Source organism: Lepidochelys olivacea, assembly GCF_965140295.1.
Source record: "Lepidochelys olivacea isolate rLepOli2 genome assembly, chromosome: 8".
In the NCBI taxonomy this organism is placed as follows: domain Eukaryota; kingdom Metazoa; phylum Chordata; order Testudines; family Cheloniidae; genus Lepidochelys; species Lepidochelys olivacea.
In genome coordinates, this window is record NC_140418.1 from 34,070,517 (window position 1) to 34,090,785 (window position 20,269).

The 20,269-nt window shown below is 45.5% G+C and overlaps 1 protein-coding gene across 1 annotated transcript in view; it reads right to left on the reverse strand.

Moving 5' to 3' along the window:
- ETF1 (eukaryotic translation termination factor 1) overlaps window positions 1-20,269 on the reverse strand; it is a gene marked incomplete at its 5' end in the record, with an annotated part of 37,208 nt that overhangs the window by 9,658 nt on the left and 7,281 nt on the right. Inside the window, 3 exons of the mRNA XM_084638013.1 lie at window positions 527-665; window positions 4,799-4,938; window positions 6,066-6,241. Coding sequence (XP_084494139.1) covers window positions 527-665; window positions 4,799-4,938; window positions 6,066-6,241 — 455 coding nt within the window. The remainder of the gene's footprint in view (window positions 1-526; window positions 666-4,798; window positions 4,939-6,065; window positions 6,242-20,269) is intronic.

Below are 20,269 nucleotides of genomic sequence, written 5' to 3' on the forward strand. Positions count from 1 at the left end.
TACATCAGACTGAACATTTAGAGTCTAGTTTACTGAACTCAGTACCATTAAACCTTTTGGCATTTCTTGTTGCTTTGACAGCACAAGGGGCCAAGTCAGTTCCACTGGGGTTCTCATGCAATAGGCCAGTGTTTGAAATGCACACACTTTCAGGGCAAGATTCAAAGGCACTTTCAACTGCAATTTAAGAGCTACTGGTCTTTGTTTTGGAAAATTCATTTGTGAACACCAAGTTTGGGGTCAAATTTGACTGGAAAGTGTCCTTTTATATGGGTCATGTTGATTTGCTAACAGTTTATGAGACAGAAGATGGCAGGGAAATGGACTACAGGATTTGGACACTACTGGTTCCATTCTTTCAAATGTGTCTGTCTCTTAACATTTCATTGTCTAAGTCAGCTAAATATTTCTTCCTGAGTGTGGAATTACACACTGCCTTGGAATCACTAATTGTACTTTACATTCCTCTCCCTGCCTCCACATTCCCTTTCTGCTTGAGGCAGTTAAGATCTTTGTTACTGATTACCATGCTTCTTTGGGAGATCCACAGTGAATTTGTGCAGGACTTCTCTTGTGTTTCCTTGAAGAGTTCCGAAGAGTGCGCCACTACCATCTATTACGATAAAACCAAACTTGCTGTCATCAGACAGTAGTGCTGTCAGAGCCTGAAATGTGAACACAACATGGTTAGTAATAACCACTATCAGCCAACATCAGCACTTCGGTCTGATTACTAAGCAGAGCAGCAGTTCATGAAATGAGAACACCAGGCACAGTACAGATCACCGAAACAATGGTTTGGTGATCATGGATATTTTTATGAAGCAGCCAAGATGAAATTGACAAAAATACCCGAGAAAACTCTTGATTCTTAGTTACTTTCTTATACCCGGTACCACTGCTGGAGCAAGATGCCGGTGCTTGGAGTCAGACACAAGTTGTCCCCATCATTTGCAGTGCCATTGACCAACTGTCCATTGCTTAAAGGGACAGGTTTAGCAGGAGAAAAAACTGGAGGGTTACCTCTGTGTATCCAAATTAGCTCTTCAAGTTAAAATCCTATTCTGTTTGGATGTGTGGAGAGGAAGCTAAACTAGTTTTCCTAATACTCCTGTCTGGGGGATTATGTCTCACATAGTCCTCTGATCTGGCTCTATCAGTGCAATGCTGTTAGGTTTACTTTATTAGTCAACAATGCAGCCCAATCTTTAGCTGGCCGCTATCAAGGAATTTCAACTTTATCACATGTCTACCAGCAAGAGACTCACAATGTTGATAGTATGAAATCCATGACAACTGTGACAAAAGCTCAGCCTTACAGACTAATGGGTGATTAGTAATAACAGTTCTATTGATTTATTTGCTATGGGTGGAAGAGGGACACAGCCACAACACCTATTGGAAGGTCAGATATCTCATGTCTTCTTCCTACTGCAGTGAAGAAGGTTAAGCAGGGTCTGATTCTCCAGCATGTTCTGAGTTGACTGTTCCCTTCTGAGCCAGCAAGCCTTAGAATGGTTGCTCATTGGCTAGGTCTTATCAATTGCCTCCTTCCAAAAACTGCTTCCACTTCCAGTTTATGGAAGCAGGGAGGAATATTTAAAGTAGCCAGTGAGCAAAGATTAGCATTTGAAGTTAGATTGTTTCTTGCCCAATCCTAATTCAGGAGTTTCAGAATCTAACTGGTTCCTGAAATAAATTTTAAATTGACAAGTTCTCAGCAGCTTGTTGAATGCTGGAGAAATGATGCTGTTAACTTGCTATCACAGGGCTTAAGCTGTCTGCATGTCTCCCAGAGTAGACTATTGGACTGAATGGATGGAACAAAAAGCGTCAGTCACCTTTATCCAAAATCCAGTATTTGAGCTAAATATCAGGAAAATAAAGGTTTAATGGAGGACCTGGGCCAAGCTAAATATTTTATTAAATTTATGAGGTGTAGTAGTAGTAGTGGCCTATTACATTGCAATCTATTTAACTGGGAGAGAGCCAAGCAAATTGTGTGACCAGGAAGAGCATTCCAGCCAAGGTATCAAAAAGTGATCATAAATCCACTCTTTAGACAGATTTCAGAGTTCAAACCCCTTTTGGGAAGTTACTTCAATTTCACACATGCAATAAAGAATCTTGAGGAAATCTTAGCAGATCTCACAATTGCCAAGATGTAAGTGACTAAAATCTGTGTGTTCCTGATTCACTCTTAATTTAAATTAAGTATCAAATGGTCACCAGTAATTTCCCCTTCATCACTGCTCTGCCATGGATTCTATTGTTCTAGTTATAGAGCCTAATGGAAGGGCCTCCTGCTTTTGTTCAGGCTATTCCTTCAGCCTGGGTGTCTCTTGCTGCTCCATGACCTCCATCCACTTCTGTTTGCCAAAACTAAGCTGCCACCTCCTGTATCCCAGCTGCAAACTGGGATCTCAGGAGTCAAGCGTTGCACCTTCCGTTTTACCCGTCAAAATGACCAGCAATTGTGGCATCCGGTCGTAAGTGGCAATTGGCACTACAGAATAGAATACAACATGCTCTTTCATAGGTATACAGATTCTGCACCACAAGCAGAGCTAGGAAAACTGGAACTAAGCACTACTCGGTGGAGATGGGCAAAGCAGACAGGTCAAGAAACAAGGTGCTATTATATCACTTTCTAGCTATTACAATTTTCCAAAGTAAATGACAATCTCTTGCTGACCAGTGCAACGCCAGCTAAGAAGTTATTTGCTGGGCTACAGCTACATTTTTCAGAAGGAGTTTAGCCCACTGAAGCCAAAGGTTCTAACTTTGTTGGAGGCCCCAATGTCTGTGACAGATTGCAGACTACTGTTCCTGTCTCAAACCTCAGGGTTCCCACACAGTATGCTGGAGCAGTTGCCATGTCTCATGCCTTTGTATTCCTGGTCTTTCCCATTTCCTTGGGTTTGCTTTTTATTCTTTTTTGTGGTTTCCCTTCCCTTCTTCCATATGGTCTTCCCCAGCAGAGTGTGAGCTGGAACTTCTAGCAGCGCTGCCCCTCCTGGACAGCAGGCTGGTGTACCACCTAGGCAGGGAGCTGCCGCCAGTGCCAGCAACTCCTGGCAGGCCAAAGGGGTGTTTGTGAGTCCTCCCAGGAGTAGGATATCCCCAAAAGGAGAAGTGGGATTGGAGTAGGTATCTCATGTTTTGTACAAACAAAACAAAAAGACAGTCTCCGCCCCAGAGAGTTTATAATCCACTATGAGGCTAGCAATGGACCTTATCACCATTCGATGCGACAACCCAAGCGTGAACACTGAGTGGAGAGCTGCGGTGAGACTCCAGCCACTGACACATATGTGCCCCCAAATACTGACTTCCTACTTCAGTCGCATGCTTTCATTTTAGATGCCAGGTAAGTATACCTCAGAAAGATGCATGTAAAATTCACAAGTGCAAAGTGCAGCCAGAACTCTACCATGAACTTTAAGGCCTTTGCAAAGTGAAAACACAGCCAGGAAGGACTTTAAGTTCCAGCATGCCATGCCATGCTCCCTCCTGGTCCAGGTGGAAGGGACCTCAACATTGTTTTCACAAGGGTGGCTGCAATCTGCCTCCTCAGTCACTGATGCAACTCAGTAGGGCAGTTGCCAGAGTAGTAATTAACCCTCTGCTGTCAGAGGATAGAGTGGTGCTTGCTAGAAGTGTAATGAGTTTAGGCAGGCCAGGGTAATACTTATGCTAAGCTAACTGGCTTCAGCCTGGTCTTTGCTTGACATGAGTGTTGCTTGCTAAATTCGTCCTTATGAAGCTGTGTAAGTCATGATTACAGCGCTATGTAGGATAAAGGTGATGTGTGTTGAAGCCCATAGAAAAGAGGAAGTTAATCCGTACAACAAAACACAAACACAAGATACGGACAAAAAGTCCCTGCATTGAATGGTATGATCCAAGTAAACCAATTGGGAGAGAGACATGAAAATTGCACGGACAGCAAGTGATGTAAACTGAAGCCTGCTCATATGTAAGAATGCTTAATGTTGATTGGATGGTCAGATAATGTGAAAAAGTATAAATATGCTGAACCATTGGGGGATAAGAGGGACCCTCAAAGGAGAATCCATTGTGACCTGCCTATGCCTCAGGAGAAGGTAATGATCAATATCTTTCTCTATATATAAAATCTGTCATTCATTGCTTTTATAGTAACTGAAAACAAAGCCATGCTTTTGGTTCAAAGGTTTGAATTAATAAACCTGAATGGCTCGGCCCCAAGTGCATGGTAATCCTCACCCAACATGCTGCTCCATTTCCTCCAGCAAGAAGAGCTAGGAAAACTTAGCAGCAAGGTGCATGTGAGAACTAGTGACATTAGCACTAATGTCACTAGCTCTCACGCACACCTTGCTGCCAAGCTTTCCTAGCTCTTTTTTACGAAGCCTCACTTCAAGCATGGCTCTGAATGAAGTCACAGTACTCTGGTGCAAGACAAGTCCCGCCACCAACTCCAAAGAAAAGCCTGTGGATTATACAGGCTCAGCCAAAATTACCCACTTCGGTTATTAAGATTAGCTGCAGCAGAGTTTAAGGACATAAGAACTTTGGATCTCTCCATGAGAAAACCCCGATCAGCAAATATCATGCATTTCTGAACACAAGCCAGTTATAAGTCATCCCACAGCATTTACACAGAGCGGCTGGTTTCCCGTTAAGATCTACTGCTCTCGGGAGTCTGGATACAAGTACGATATGAATTATTTAGTAAGTCTAGCACAGCTGTTTGAAATGCATCACCATGCTTTGGCTACAGCAAGACCTGTGAGCAGTACAGGATTTCTCCTACCTCCGTATGGAATTTGTTGTCGCACAAATACAGCGATGTATTGATTGGTTTGAAAGGCTCAAAGTCAATGTTCACTTTCTTTTCTTTTCCTTCTTCTGTCACAATTGTTCCACAGTAAACAACCAGACCATTTGGAGGTACTGTAAAGGACACGAAGTACCATAATTTTAGATCACCAAATATTACATTCAGTATTGCTTACAATGAACACCAGGATTTCAATGATCTGAGGACATATGGATTTAATTTCAAATTTCCCCACACACTATTACAGGAGTTGCCACCCCCCAGCCCACTACCCACCCCCACCTCACTTGTTCCTTCAAGAAACCTGAAGGACTAATTTGTGTGTTCTCATCATAGCTATATGGGGAGCAATGCACAAATGCACTTCTAGAAGCTAGCTAAAAGGACTGAGCTTGCCAACAGGAGAGTTATTTATTGGCAACTTGATGCATTATGACGACAAAGACTTCCCTGGGACTAAGTTAAGAACATGTACCCAGCTCTTAAACCAGCTAGAAGGCAAATATTTATTGTGTGGAAATGAGTTAAACAGCATCACCCCATAAAAACTCTACCAATTCCTACATGGCAGCTCTCCGACAGCTGGCCTGATCCCACAGATCTTATTTGTGTGCACAGTCCTACTGGAGTCAGACTACTTGCTTGAATAAGAGCTGCACAATTAGACCCTTTTCCAGTGTACACCTTGATGGCAGGCTTTATTTCCTCCCCAGATTTGCACATCCGTGTCACATTTCATACACAGAGAGGCTAAAAGATAAGCCAAGGCCAAGTTAAGCAGGAAAGCATGGATTTAACATTGAAGAATCCACACCATTTTAAACTGTTAAAGTTTCAGAATTGGGCCCACAAAGACAGCCAAAGAAAAAGGCAACCAGGAGCCCACTCATGACAGTGCTCAGAGGTCCTCGCAGTGAGGACTGGGCCCCACTGTGCTGGCCCTTGTACCAACATGCTGGAGATTGCATAGGCTAACAAAATGTGCTAGGGTTTCAAAGCAGTGGATTGGAGGAGTCCCGCCCCTGCTCCCCCCAAACCCCGGGTGACTTGCTTTAAACATCTTAATGGCAGGGGAGAAATTTACTAGTGCAAAGCAGCAATAGACAACATGCAACTGAACAGCAACTTATGGTCTGCTTTGGCCAGCTTGCTGTAACAGCCCAAGCAAATATTGTAGTAAAGACAGTTTGCCTTGGGGAAACGTTTAGCAAGCAGGAGTCCCACACAGGCCCTGTGTTACCTTTGTTATAGAGTTTGAGTCTTTGCTGTACAGATGTAATGGCTCCCAGTACTGAAAGGCGATTCACTCGAGACTTTATGTTTGATGCGGTACCAAACTCATCCGCTAACATTTTTGCCACTCGTGAAATCTGGTCTTTGGGGGGAATGATCAACGAAATCATGCTGGTACCATTGCTGAGGAAGGAAAAAAAATGGGGCTAATCACAGAAATTAAGACAGCACATATTGCTTAGGGTGGGGAGAATACAAGAATGTCTTTGGTATGAACAATGCCCTAGGACTGATTTTCCAACTTTTTTTTTCTGTCAACTCAGTTTAAGAAAACTGTTGATCCCCATGACCCAACGGAGCTGGGGATGAGGGGTTTAGGATAAAGGAAGGGGTTCTGGGTTGGGGCTCGGAGCTGGGGCATGGGCTTACCTTGGGCAGCTCCTGGTCAGCGGTGCTACTAAGGCAGGTTGTCCTGGCTCCGTGGACCATGCTGCGCCCTGGAAGCGGTCAGCAGCAGGTCTGGCTCCTAGGCTGAGGCACACAAGTGGCTCCGTGTATCTTTTGTCTGCAGACACCATCCTCACCAGCTCCCATTGGCTGGGAGCCAGTGCTTGGGGTGGGGGCAGTGCGTGGAGCCCTGTGGCTCCCCTGCCTAGGAGCCTGACCTGCTGCTGGCTGCAGCATGTTGTCAGAACAGGTAGGAACTAGCCTGCCTTAGCCGGGTAGAACTGCCAATGGGACTTAACGGCCCAGTCAGCAGTGCTGATCAGAGCCACTGCAACCCAGTGCCTTACATTCCATGACCCAATACTGGGTTGTGACCCATAGTTTGAAAACCACTGCCCTAGGACAAGATGGGCATATCACCTCCCCATTCACACTGTGCTCATTCTCCTTCCACCACTCACTGCTTGTCGTCTAATAGGACTAAATTCGTCACACAAGAATATTGGCTCCCTGACTGTGGCACTGTTAGCAGACTGGTGTACTAACAAATCAGCATTTGGATTAGCCCCTGCCAATAAGTAAAGTCAGCAATGTAGATCTGTCAGAAGCATGCTTTTCCAACCTGGTCACCTTGCATCTAAAGGATGTGGACATTGGAAGGCTAATGAGAACTATGTAAACAAACGTCACACCTCCACATTTCTCACTGCAGGGTCATCTTTTAATCAGTTCTATTTGTTCTCACAGGACAACAGCTACGGAGCATGAAGATCCTAAGCTGGTTTCTGCGCCTCTTTCCATTTCAGTTTTTATACAAACGTCTGAAGCGAAAGTGACTCAGGAAATAACAGTTTGCAGCGTAACCACAAGCCCCTTCCCATTGCACGCAACCATGGAAGCCATTTTAAGCTAACGAGTTTTAAACAAACAGGTATGGGATTGCAAAGCTGCTTCTAGACTGTGCAAGCACATCTGCTCGTTCAGCATTGCTAACTCCAAGAGTCCAAAAAAAAAAAAAATCATGAGACAGGCCCCCTAAAGAGTCACAGATTGGCTTTAAATGGGATTGGGATTCCTTTTGATCTGGTCTTCTGGGTTGAGCCCTCTGGGGTTTACTTTGAACTTCTCTAGCCACAAGGGCTGAAAATTTACTTCTAAATGAAAGTGAGATTCTCAAAATCACAGGAATCCAGGAGCTGGGGTTTGAAGACAGATACCAAGTATCATGAGATTCAAAGTCTTGAGAGTCAGTGCTAAGTACAGGGGGCTCCTCTTTTCTGGAGCCCTCATCCCCCTGTTCTTTTTCAAACTGACCCATTAGTAACTGCCTGGGACGAACAAGAGATGCATGTAGCATCTAAACAAGTGAACTACCAGAAAAGCTGGACATCCCTTTATTTTAACTATAATTAGTGTTACTACTGACTTTGCCAAGCAAGAACAGTTTAAGAGCCAGATTGGTTTTTGCGAGCCAGACTGGTTTTTGCCACTCAGTTTGGGAGGGAAAGTAGAGGTGTCATTTTCTCATCAGCTTTCTCTTCAGATTCTCACGTACTAGCATAGTCCTCCAAAGTACTGAGCGACAAACACACAGGGGAAGGTTTTTTAAAAGAAAAGCTTAATTTCCATTAGCCTTTGAATGAACAAGTGTCCTTGGTGTTTTCCAAGACCTACATTTTGGGCCAAGTTTGACCCAACAGCATAAGTTTAAACAAGTCCTTAACCTTAAAAATGACTAATTGGTTTTAAATATCCCTAACCACCACACAGAAAAACAGCTGTGAAGAGTCATTTGCATGCAAGTTATTCCTTGAAGGGAACGTGAGCCACGGATCTGCAAGTGCAGCTCTGACTTCCAGGTCATAGCAGCCACAGAGTACTTCGTACCACTCTTTCAAGCAGTTAGCTACCTCACTAAATGGCATGAACCTGTGGGAGACGCAATGGTCTAACACTCCCAGCTGGTTCTTTTTTAAGAGAAAGGCTGATGAGAATAGGAGCTAACTTCAATGAATGCTACCTTCAGAAAAACAGCTACAGATATCTCCTCTGAAAGCATCCTGAGACACCTGGAGACTAGAAATCTCCCTAGTTCACACTATTAGTTGAAAACAATTTATGTGTGGCATGAATTAAGAATAGTCCTGCTCCAACAGGGGAGAAGGTTTTTTGCCATGTGCAGATTTATACACTTTGTGCACTGCTTTTTAACAGCAGAGCCCTGGAGATTTCACACAAGTCTCTCTCTCCCTCCTCCACTGAGAACAGCGATGGAAAGAGATCATAGGCTGATGCAGAAAAGTGCCCTGGTGTAGAACAAAATACGGAGAGAGCACTTAGGAGGTTCCATAAGTGTGCTCCTGGCCCAGTATGAGATCATCCATAACTGATGGATCTTCAGTGAATGGCAGAGATCAGCCTTCACATCCCAACTTCATTGTTCTTTCCCCATCAACCCATGCTCCTCAAGCCCCTCTTCGCCTAGAATTTCACACTATCTTAGAGCGTGCCAATCTTCCTACTCTAGCTTCAGACAAAGATCTGATACATAGGTACTGGCACAGCTTGCCCAGTTCCTGCTACCATTCCCTCACAGCTCTACATAAGCTACGGCAGCAAGCAGATCAGGCAATCCCACATCTTGCAGGCTTCCCTGAGACAGGAGCCATCACTGCATGTTGGATTACTCATTCTGTCACGCTAGCGTGAAATTGGTTGTTTGGACAACCCATGATTAAGGGAATTGGGGAAACCACAGTACATTGCCAAACTACCATGCCACCTGTAAATCCTATCCCAACATAGCAGTAAGGAACCCCATTGCAATGAAACACTCATGGCCACATTCAAAACAGACTAGAACATATGAGACAGTGGGTATCTTCCCACTATCTTCGGCCATAATGGGACAACCGGCTTCAGAGATCCTTGTAGTCTGCTACTGCAGTTAGCAATACAAGAGCAAAGGCGCCCAAAGAGGAGGGAGAATGCACATCGAATTGCTCTGCTCAAGCCAGAGTTTGATTAGCATTAATACTCTGCTTTCTACCCAGCACTTCAATGAATTCTGCCTTCCCAGTTCATGTGAAACGTGCTAGGTGCTTTCCTCTGATTTGACATGCTTCACTACCATTCACACAGTGAAGGCCATTTCAGTGTTAACCGGTTCCTGCAGCATCATGTAAGACAGCATTTGCCATTAGAAAGGCCATTTGCCATTAGAAAGGCATTGCACTGTCTGAGCTTGAAGCTGGCATGGAAAAACAGACAGCTCAGTTATTCAAGTGTCATTTTCCAGTTTACTGAGCCATTTCTGCCAGACACTACCATGACTATTCAGGTCCATTCAGCAGTTTATGCCAAGCATTCTGCTGCCATCTGCTGGGTAAGTGAGTAAAAGCAGCCAAATTATTTTTCATTAAAAAGGAAGGTAAGGAAGATCAACAGACAACCCAAACACAGTAAGTCTTAACATTCTGGGTTCAGAGCGATTTTTTTGCTCTGAAGTAGTTTCACTTACCCGAACTGGGATCCATGAATGCTTTTGAGAGGCAGGCCCATCAGCTTCTGTAACTTAATACTAAGTGGACCTAGGAAACTAGAAATCTAGTAAGATGCCAGCTCAAAGCAATAGCTTACCATAGGAAAGCAGCTTTCCTGTCTCAAAGCAATTACATATCTGTAACTCATCATGCTGCTACATGGCCAAGCTATTCCTGTAAAGCACAAAATGAAAAAACTGAGCAGCACAGATTTGTGCCCTGCTGATCAGGCACAGAGGCATTCAGCAACAGCTTGCACTTAAAGATATTCCTGTTCCCTGTAAAATCCTCTTGCACCTCCCAGTCGGAGTATCCCCAAGTGCCTCGTCCATCTCACTGCAACCTCTGGAGGCTGTTGTGGAATCTGCAGGACCAGAAAAAATGCCTCTGGGCTCTCGTGTGAAGCAATAGTGGAACTTCCAAAGCAGACATTTTAGACAACCAGTTTGGCATGGCTGTGCTGAATATCCAGCTTGGGGAGCTGCCACTCCAAGCTGTGCTCATTTCTGTGTCTTTTCTAGACAGTCTGAAGGAAGAGCACAGCCACCGTATGAATGTTCACAAGACAGGTGGCACATTGCACTGGAGCAAGCTGCCTTCTGTACTTGTAAAAGGTTACTTTAATTACTATTGGCAATTGAGCTTCCTACCAGAGGCGGCCATCTTGCTGAGAAGGGATTTGGTTTCTAGGCAGAGCTGAACAGGTTTTCACATTTTCAAGTTTCAACGGATAAGCCAAGTTGGCAATCAGTTTAGTCTCTTCCAGAAGGGGTGTACACAGCCTCCCAAACAGCATCACCTCAGCAAACTGGCTGCCTCTTGCCCTAGACTCCAATGTGGTTTGGTACTGCACAGATCATTCATAGTGACAGCGATTCTTCCCTCAGCACTCCTTTCAGAGTGCTAGGAGAGCAAGCAGCGATCACAGATGGAAATCTGAGGAACAAGGCTCACTCTAGGCTGCCGTACTGACCTGATGCTGGCAAGGGAGGATAACTGTTTATAACCAACCTTGCTACATAAAATAAGAGTTAGTGGCCTACACTGAAATATCAGAGGAACCTTTGTTAGATACACAGAAAAAGCAACTGAGCAGTAGCTGTTCCACAATAGACCATTTTACTCTATCACCACAAGGTGTAATGAGCAGATATCAGCAAACGTAAGGAATGTCAGTAGTCAGAGCTGACGAAGAGCTGTGTGGAGCTCGAAAGCTTGCCCTTTTCACCAACAGAAGTTGGTCCAATAGAAGATATTACCTTCACCCATCTGGTCTCTCCAATAACTAAATGCTATCAGTCAAGTGCAGAGTTGGCTTGCTTTAGTTGAAGGAAATAAAAGCTGGGAGCAATGTTCTCAAAGGGCTATTCTAAGCCCTTATTTCTTTAACTGCAGGAGACTGCAAAGAGCCTACCACAAACAAGATGTGCAGATAAGTTATCCTAGCTACATACTGTAGCTGGAAGACTTTCTATTGAACCGTCGAGCCCAGACACTGCTATCAGAAGAATCGCCTTCCTGGATGTACTTGCGTATTTTCTCCCTCCAAAAGTGACTAGAGAATACAAGCAAAGTCCCTCCATGTTTAATGTGGTGGCAATGGGCTGGGCAGAACAACTCCCCACTGCCATACATAATTGACTTACAGGTTATGCCTCATTGAGACACATGTCCCATAGCCAAATGGGAGACTGATGGAAGCTGTGCACTGAAAGTTTCAGTCAGTACTGCATGTTCATCCAGATGCCCACACTTCTGAATGATCAATAGGCACCACTGGCCTCCAGGTGTTTGAAGCTCAGCAAGTGTCCATTAAATTCAAGAATCCAATACAGCAAAAACAAAGAATGCTACATTAGTGGGGGAGGAAGGCTCAGAAAAGGCAGGATTCTGCAAATATACAGTATCTGGAAACTCACTCTGACTTGACGCTGCCTCGCCTCTCCCCAGGCCATACTGCCACAGCTGCAATGAGGCCCCTGAGCTTGATCCCCTTGCTCAGGAGCTGCTGGCAGTCCTGTAAGGCCTCCTCCTTTCCTTTGGGATGCTCTGGCCCCCCGAAGGTCTGAAATACCCTGAATTTGCTGACCTTCCCGGCACAAAGTAGAGACTGCGTTGGACTGGTGTTTAGTGGGAAAGTATAACACATGCTGACCACGTGGCTCTAAATCAAAGGGTTTATGGTAGGGTGGGAGGAAGAGGTGCTGCTGCCGCTCTGGCGGCGTTTTACTTTACCTCTACATTTCTATGCTCAGAGTGCTGGATGGGTGTTCAACATGGATTTTGCATATACAAGTCTCAAAATCATTGAGAGTCTTGGTTTTCTTGTTAAATCTGTCTTATACACATACCATTTTACTGAATACCGACACTCACCCTCAACTAGGCAATGCCCCAATTCTGTTCAGTCTGTTTTCTGCACCTAGCATTATAGGATGAGTACCTGACAATGCTATCCTACCTACATGGCACCCTGAAAGTCATGTTTTGGGAAGCATGCAGACAGGGTAATCATTTCCCAGATAGGCACCAGCACTGCCGCAGAAACAAGGAGAGGCAGTGTCAAGTAGCCACTGCCCAAACCCATTCAGGACTTGATAGACCAACATCACTTTGAAACGCACCCAATAATAGAAAGCCCTGGCTCAGTCTTCAAGGAGCTGACATATCCTGCTGCCAGAGAGGAACTAACACAACCTCCAAGAAGAGAAGTGAAAATGCTTTCTTCAGAACTGGCCCTTCCTGAGGTGGTCTCAGCCCATCAGGAACAGGCAAAACGCCATGTGATCCATTCCAAGTAATCAGAATCTTGAAATGTCCCTTGAGCAGCAGACAAATGATTCACAGATATTTAAAGAGAGCCAAGAAATTAGCTAACAGTTTGGACAGGGCGAGTTTCAAGCAACAACTGATGGGGCCCAAATACAGGTTGAGTTCAAACCCAGGTCATCTGGAGCATTTACTCATTGTAAGTGGCAAATATTTTGCACCTCTCAATATAGACTCAGTAAGAGCCCCATGTTCTCTTTCATCAATACATTACCGTTTGTGTGGGTCTCTCAAGTGCACCAAGATGCAAAGCACCACCCCATGTTCTGCACAGCGTCCTTTCAAAGGAAGGTTGCGGGAGGTGCTAGCGTTCTGTGCAGCATCTTCATTGGACCACGTGGAATGCGCTGCTCAACTACCGAGAAAAGGGCCAGTTGCTAGGTGGAAGGAAGTTGGGATCAAGTATCTGATAGCAGCTGGGAAAGAGAAGGACCCTCTACTTGGGATTGTGGTGGCAAAAGTACGATCTGCTCCTTCTCTAACTGTTGATCTGGGTGTAAGGAGGGAGAACTGGAATTCGAAGGAAATGGAATTCCTTGCCCTGAAAGGCACTTCTGATCTGTGCAAAGCTAGTACCTCAGCTGCCCTGTAGTACCCCACTCCACCCTGTGGCAAACTGGAGCAGCTTAGAAGCACTGAAGGGAGTTGCAATGCTTAACAGCATTGTGGACTGAAGTGACAGCTTGGGCCCAGTCTCCCACAACATAGTTCTCACCCTGTAAACTCAATCCCTGCTTTTGTTCAGCCCCATGTGCCAGATTAGGCAGCATTAAACAAAGATGCCACACCGAGGATCATTTGGATTGTCCAAGGTCCCCCACTTCCTGTCTCACCAAGGACTGCCTCAGGGAAGAGATGGTCCCCCCATGGAGGGGAGTTCTGGAGAGTAGCTGCAGGAACAGTCACCAGCTGCTGCACAACCCTTGGACGCAAGCTGGGGAGCCAAGCACCGAGACTGACAAGCAAGAGACATTAAGTGACAAGGCTCTTCTCCCCCAACCCCTTGTCTAGACAGGGACCCCACTCTGGCCTGTGGGAGAGAGCCCCACAAGGATGAGACAGGTGGGTGTCGAGTGAAGGAGCCGATGCAAGACTGCTTACACTCAGTGAGATGCTACCCAGAGGCAATACTTCCCCTGAGCAGCTGCTGGCCTGCTGCAAGCAATGACTCCTGCACTCAGCATGCATGGCACATCTGCGGGGAGGGGGAAGAGGAGAGGAGGTCATGAGAAGAACAAGGTCATGTACCTCCTCATACTTTCATCCAGCAGGAACTAGGCCCGGTGCCACTGCTGGGCTTTTGTAACATGTCAGACCCACCAACTCCCCACTGAAGCCTCTAGTTTGGCCTCTTCCCTTCGCCCACCCCTCTGGAGGTCCCTAAGCTGCAACTATTGCTCTGAAAACTTCTGCCACAGCTCGTCTCCTTACTAGATCCCAACTCAGGTAATGCCGTATTGCTGCCATGAATGCCCTACCATTCCAGCAGACTATGGCATTTTTGGCTGCCCATGTACTGCTGCAGAGCACTGACGTATGATGGTAATGAACCACTGATCTGCCCATGGTCACTGCACTTCATTGGTGGGTAAAGTTCTCTCTCTATATCCCATAGCTCCCACACAGGGGAGCAGAAACTGAATTAGTTACTGCCACTCTGCTGTATTCACCTTTCAGCCAAGAATTTCAAAGCATCAAGGTATGGGCATGTTCTGAGTGGAACCTTGCAGGCCTGGAGCACCAGGGTGCTCCTGGAGCAGTGAGGCAGATATTGGTAACCCATGTGAACACTTTTATACTTCAGACACTGATGACTCACTAGCAGACTTAGTTCTGCCACCATACTCTGCCACCAATTACTGTACTTTCCAAATTCAAAAGATTTTAGCTGCACTACACTATTAGGCTAGTCAGTTTGGAGCAAGATGTATCCTGAATTACTGAAGCAAGGCCAGAATTGCATATTCAGATCTTTAGGCCTCAGGGGTACACAGGGAATAGTGAAGTGATTGCAAAGCACTCACCAGTAAGCACAGCAAGTTGTCCCCTTCTCAGTTTCCCACTCCCACCTCTCACTGTGTCTATCTTTCAGATAAGTCAGTTTCAGTCATGATCTGTTCCTGAATGATGCTCTGTGCAAGAACCATGCTGTTTGGTAGTGCTTCATGCACCCTTGTGAAGGAAGATTACAGGGCACAGAGGTCACTCCAAATGCTTCCTTGACATCATATGGTGTAGTTTTCCCAAACCCAGAGGCATCAGAGCTTGGCAATCAGATGCACCCCAGAGAGTTCTTTACACTGACTGCCAATGCATCAGATATGAAAGACATGCAGCAAGCTGTCCTGAAGCACATCTGCACAGTTAGCATAGCTCAATAGAAAAGTTAAGAGCAGGGGAAGAAAAAAGCTTGAAGAAACACTTCTGGAATTGACAGGCAAGGAAGGCAATGGGCAAATGGCCAGCTCCCCTTTACAGTTACACACATGACACGAGGAAAACTCGTGTCCTGAAAGACTAGTTAGAACAGGGGTCTCGGACACCCACCCCCTGGATTTATATTTATCCAGCTCCATGACATACTGCAGAAGGCAAGCTCTTCTTTACAAAAGAGTGTAATGCTGCCTTAGAAAGAACCAGCTCCCAAGGGTGAATGGCAGCCACTCAGCATTTGCATATTTAACTCCTAAGCCTAAGGACAACACAAAGGTCAGCATCCAAGTAACCTAGCTGCACAGCTGGGTAACAATACACATTACCAATAAGCCAAGAGCAAGCATAGTACTCACTGTATGTCATCACTATGAGTAATTGGAATTATTGTGGATAGTTCTCTGAAAACACCTACTCACTGTGCAGCAGCAGTCAAAAAAGTGACCAGAATGTTGTGAATCATTAGGAAAGGGATAGATAAGATGACAAAATATCATATTGCCTCTATAAGTCCATGGTACACCCACATCTTGAATACTGTGCAGATGTGGTCACCTCATCTCAAAAAAGATATATTGGAATTGGAAAAGGTTCAGAAAAGGTCAACAAAAATTAGGGGTACAGAACGGCTGCCGTATGAGGACAGATTAATAAGATTGGGACTTTTCAGCTTGGAAAAGAGACAACTAAGGGGAGATATGATAGAGGTCTATAAAATCAGGACTAGTGGGAAGAAAGTAAATAAGGAAGTGTTATTTACTCCTTCTCAGAACACAAGAACTAGGGGTCGCCAAATGAAATTAATAGGCAGCAGGTTTAAAATAAACAAAAGGAAGTCTTTCTTCACACAACGCACCGTCAACCTTTGGAACTCCTTGCCAGAGGATGTTGTGAAGGCCACAAGTATAATGGGGTTAAAAAAAGAACTAGATAAATTCATGAAGGATAGATCCATCAATGCCTATTAGTCAGGAGGGGCATGGATGCAAAACCATGCTCTAACCCAGTGGTTCTCAAACTGAGTCGGGACCCCAAAGTAGGTCGGGACCCCATTTTAAGGGGGTCGCCTGGGCTGGTGTTAGACTTGCTGGAGTCTGGGGCCAAAGACTGAGCCCCACTGCCCTGGGTGGCGAGGCTCAGGCTTTGGCATCAGCCAGCCCTCCTCAGCACTGAAGCCCTTGGCCTTTGGACCACCCACCCAGGGCGACAAGGCTTGGGCAGGCTCAGGTCCCCCATCGTGGGGTCTTGTAGTAATTTTTGTTGTCAGAAGGGGGTTGTGGCGCAATGAAGTTTGAGAACCCCTGCTTTAACCTGAAGTCTGGCTACCAAAAAAGGGCCATACCCTAAGCAGTCTTTCTGCAAACACTCCTTATCAAGAATGGCCAGCTCACACAACATACATTTAGCCCTCCCTTCAGCCTGGGCTAAACAGCTAATAGCTTTGATGGGCTCTCTGGTCGAAGATGGCCAACATCAGGTTTCATAAAGCACTCTTTATACAATGTAACTGAAGTAGCTGTTTAGCAATCCAATTAGAACACAGAACACAAGAATAACCATAAAGTAAGGAAGTCTACTTTCATTGGTGCCTCTTAGCTTCAAGCACAAAGGGATCTGTTAACAGGACAAGTTTATTAGGAACAAGGGAAACTGACAGGGAGAGCACATGCTGACTGTCAGTTTTAGTCCTCTATCTTTTCTTCAAGGAGAAAGCGTCTCTTGCTAACCTGCAACATCTCACTAACAGGACAATAGCCATTGCTCTACCTCCTAGAGATCTCATAGCAGCAGGACACTGTAAGCAAAGGCAGAGAGATTTACAGAGATTCCAAAAAGCTGACTAATGGGACAGGAATTAGGTTAGTGATGATATGTAACTTAAGTTATGGAGTCTAAAGCTTCTCCTTAAGGTTAATAGTTAACATAGTCAATTGTATGACTTTTAATGCACTTCTCTCATCTATCAGAGCAGTAACTATTCAGAGAACTCCCTAGAAGCTAAGCAACATCTCTATTAAACAGATTTAGGTGAGCCTTCAGGAGAAACAGAAGACATAGAACTCTTCTCACATGCTGCAGACTTGACTGAGGGACCCTCAGCCCAAAACAAGAGACTTATTTTCCCTTCAGTAACGTAAATCTCACGTAGTGTTACTGGTGGATAAAGATCTAATAGTTGGGACCTAACTCAAGCCTTCTCTCTCAGGTTGAATATGGAGTCATTTACTTTGGAACTGCCCCAACCCTGATGCAAGAACAGGCAAAGGGGTTTTATTAAAGGTGAACCCACCACGTTACAATTCCAGATTACTCTGTTCAGTGCATGGGAGGACGCCTAAAGCTTGATGCTTGAAAGCAGACATGCTCTGAGACTGTGCAGACGGGAGTACCTTTATCTCCTTCCTGCACTCCTCTGGCCACTCACAGACATTCCAGAGTCCCGTTTCCCTCCCCACTCACCCCACCAAGCCTCAAGACAGATTGTGATAGGGGCTGCAAATCCCTCCAGCCCACAGAGGGAGACAGGGAAGACTAGAGGGCTTGGAAAGTAGCCCCAGTTAATGTGCATACTGTCACACTCTTCTCCCAAAGTCCTGCTGCGGGATGACAGTTGTGTCCTGTTTGCAGTCAACTTTTTAAAATACAGCCTGTTCCCTCCCTCTCTTCCCCCCACCCCCCGCATGCCATTAGATAGGCTTTTCCTTCCTGCCTTCACATCTTGGCACTATCTTTTCCTCTGCTATTACCAGTATCCATCCTTCCTCCCCATCACCTTAAACCCCTTTTATTCCCCACCATGTGTTGTTGCCTTCTACACCTCCCTCCCCTGAATTTTCAACCCTGCTCTTCTAACTTTTCTAATCTCTCCCTGTCCATTTTCCATTCAAACCTACCCCTCACAGAGTGCACAGTTTGTCACCTAATGTCCACAGGATTACATCGCAATAAGTGGCTATATTGCCCAGGGCAGTGCCTAGGTGATCAGTCAAACCACACTGCCCTAGAAGCGCTGGGATTCCTATCAGGGTGCCATTCCCAGGCAATTTTGTAGCCTTTGTGATACAGATACTTCCCTCCTACCTCTGGCTGCTGTTCTATGTGATCCTCTCCCCTCCCAAAGCTCTTCCATTCGCTGCATGAGCGGTCTCTGCTAACCCAGCCTTCCCCAGTCTCAGATTTCAGGTTCTCCTCAGTGAGCAGTCTACTGCTGGCCTCTGTTGCTCAGAGTTTGCCCTGCTGCAGCAAGGTAAAGCCTATTTGATTTTTTTACAGAGTTTCACAGCTACCCTGGGGGTATGCCCAGCAGCAGACCCAATGGACAAGGCTCTGGTCAGTTTGCACTTTGCTGCATTTCGGTAGAGTTCTAAGCAGCAACAACACAGGAGCTGGATGGCTGCAGTGCAGGCTCAGGAAGACAGAACTGCTTACACTCCTGCTCACCTTTGGGAGCTTTTCCAGAACCACAAGGGACACTAAGAGGAAAGCTTAGATTCTGCGGAAGTGGATAACGTTCAGGGAAAGCTGCAGACTCAGGACTGAGAAAGTTTCCTATTCAACCAGACAGAGTGAGTTTTCCAGCTCCCACTCACCAGGATCCAGAGGTGGGGTAGGGTCAAGATGGAAATGAGGATACCAATTCAAGCTGCAAGGGCTTTGCTTGTGGGGAGAGCGCCAGAAGAGTGTGTGCAAAATGAGAACGGGTACTGCAGCTTGTTCCTTCTTAAGCCTGGCCTCCACTTGGATGTTGATCAGTATAACTGTCAGGTTTTTTATTTTTTGTTTTGGGGGGGGGGAAGGGGCGGGTTTACTGAAATAGCGGTATCAGTACAAACCCTCATGTGGATGCAATTATACTGCTATAAAGGTGCCTAATACCTGTTCTCCAATCCATCCGCCCAACACAGAAATAGCCAGAGGGGATCCACACTAGGGAGGGCTGTACTGCATTAACTAGACCAGTGTAGTTGAGGCAGCATAACCCAGTATTAACAAGGCCTTATGCTATGCCTGCTATTGATAGAGTGAGCCATTCACAGCCAGGAAGATCTGTTGTTTCGATAAGTAGTTTAAATACTCATGTTGCTGAATTTTGATATATTCTTTATTATCTTCATCAAAACAGACAAGCCGTCTCTCTCGTACACACCAACAAAATGCCAGCATGCCCCTACTGAACCTTTTCCTTTAGCCAGAGCCCTGTCCTCAGACAGGACAGGAACTAGGCAAAAGTGTAAAGGGACATCTCACTCAAAACAGAGTGCCCATTCATTCTTACAGGAGCGTAACGTCAGCTGTTCAAGGTTAGTGCTATGAAGCATACAAAATCCCCACTTAATAAAAGTTATGGGTCATTTGTTAAGAGGCCCGTCATGCCAATATCACACCAACTACTAAATCTGCCTTTTCTCCAGAGCCAGCAGGGTACGTGAACTTCCAGGGGGCCCAAAAAGTCTTGCCAGCTCACAAGACTGGCATGGTACGAACATGCACCAAAACAATGCATGTAGATCTAATTCAAGCCCTCCCAGCTTTGACAGCGTGCCATTACCCAGAATGGATTTCAATTAGTGTAGCACAGGGCTGGAAAGCAATGGCAGCCTGAGGCAACTCCTGTAACTGGGCCATTCCACATGGGTCAGTAAGTTGCCTGATGGGTCAGAGGAAAATTCAGAAACAATGGCAGCTTTCTGCAACACATACTGGGTACCACCTTTTGTTAAGTTATAAGTATAACCAGTTTTGAAACAGATCAGCTATTAAGTATGCTATTTTGCAGGCATTCCTGCATGCAACTTTGAACCTCAGTCTTTTTACCTCACTTTGTATTTACTGTGAAAAGAAAAGGAGGACTTGTGGCACCTTAGAGACTAACCAATTTATTTGAGCATAAGCTTTCGTGAGCTACAGCTCACTTCATCGGATGCCTCACAAAAGCTTATGCTCAAATAAATTGGTTAGT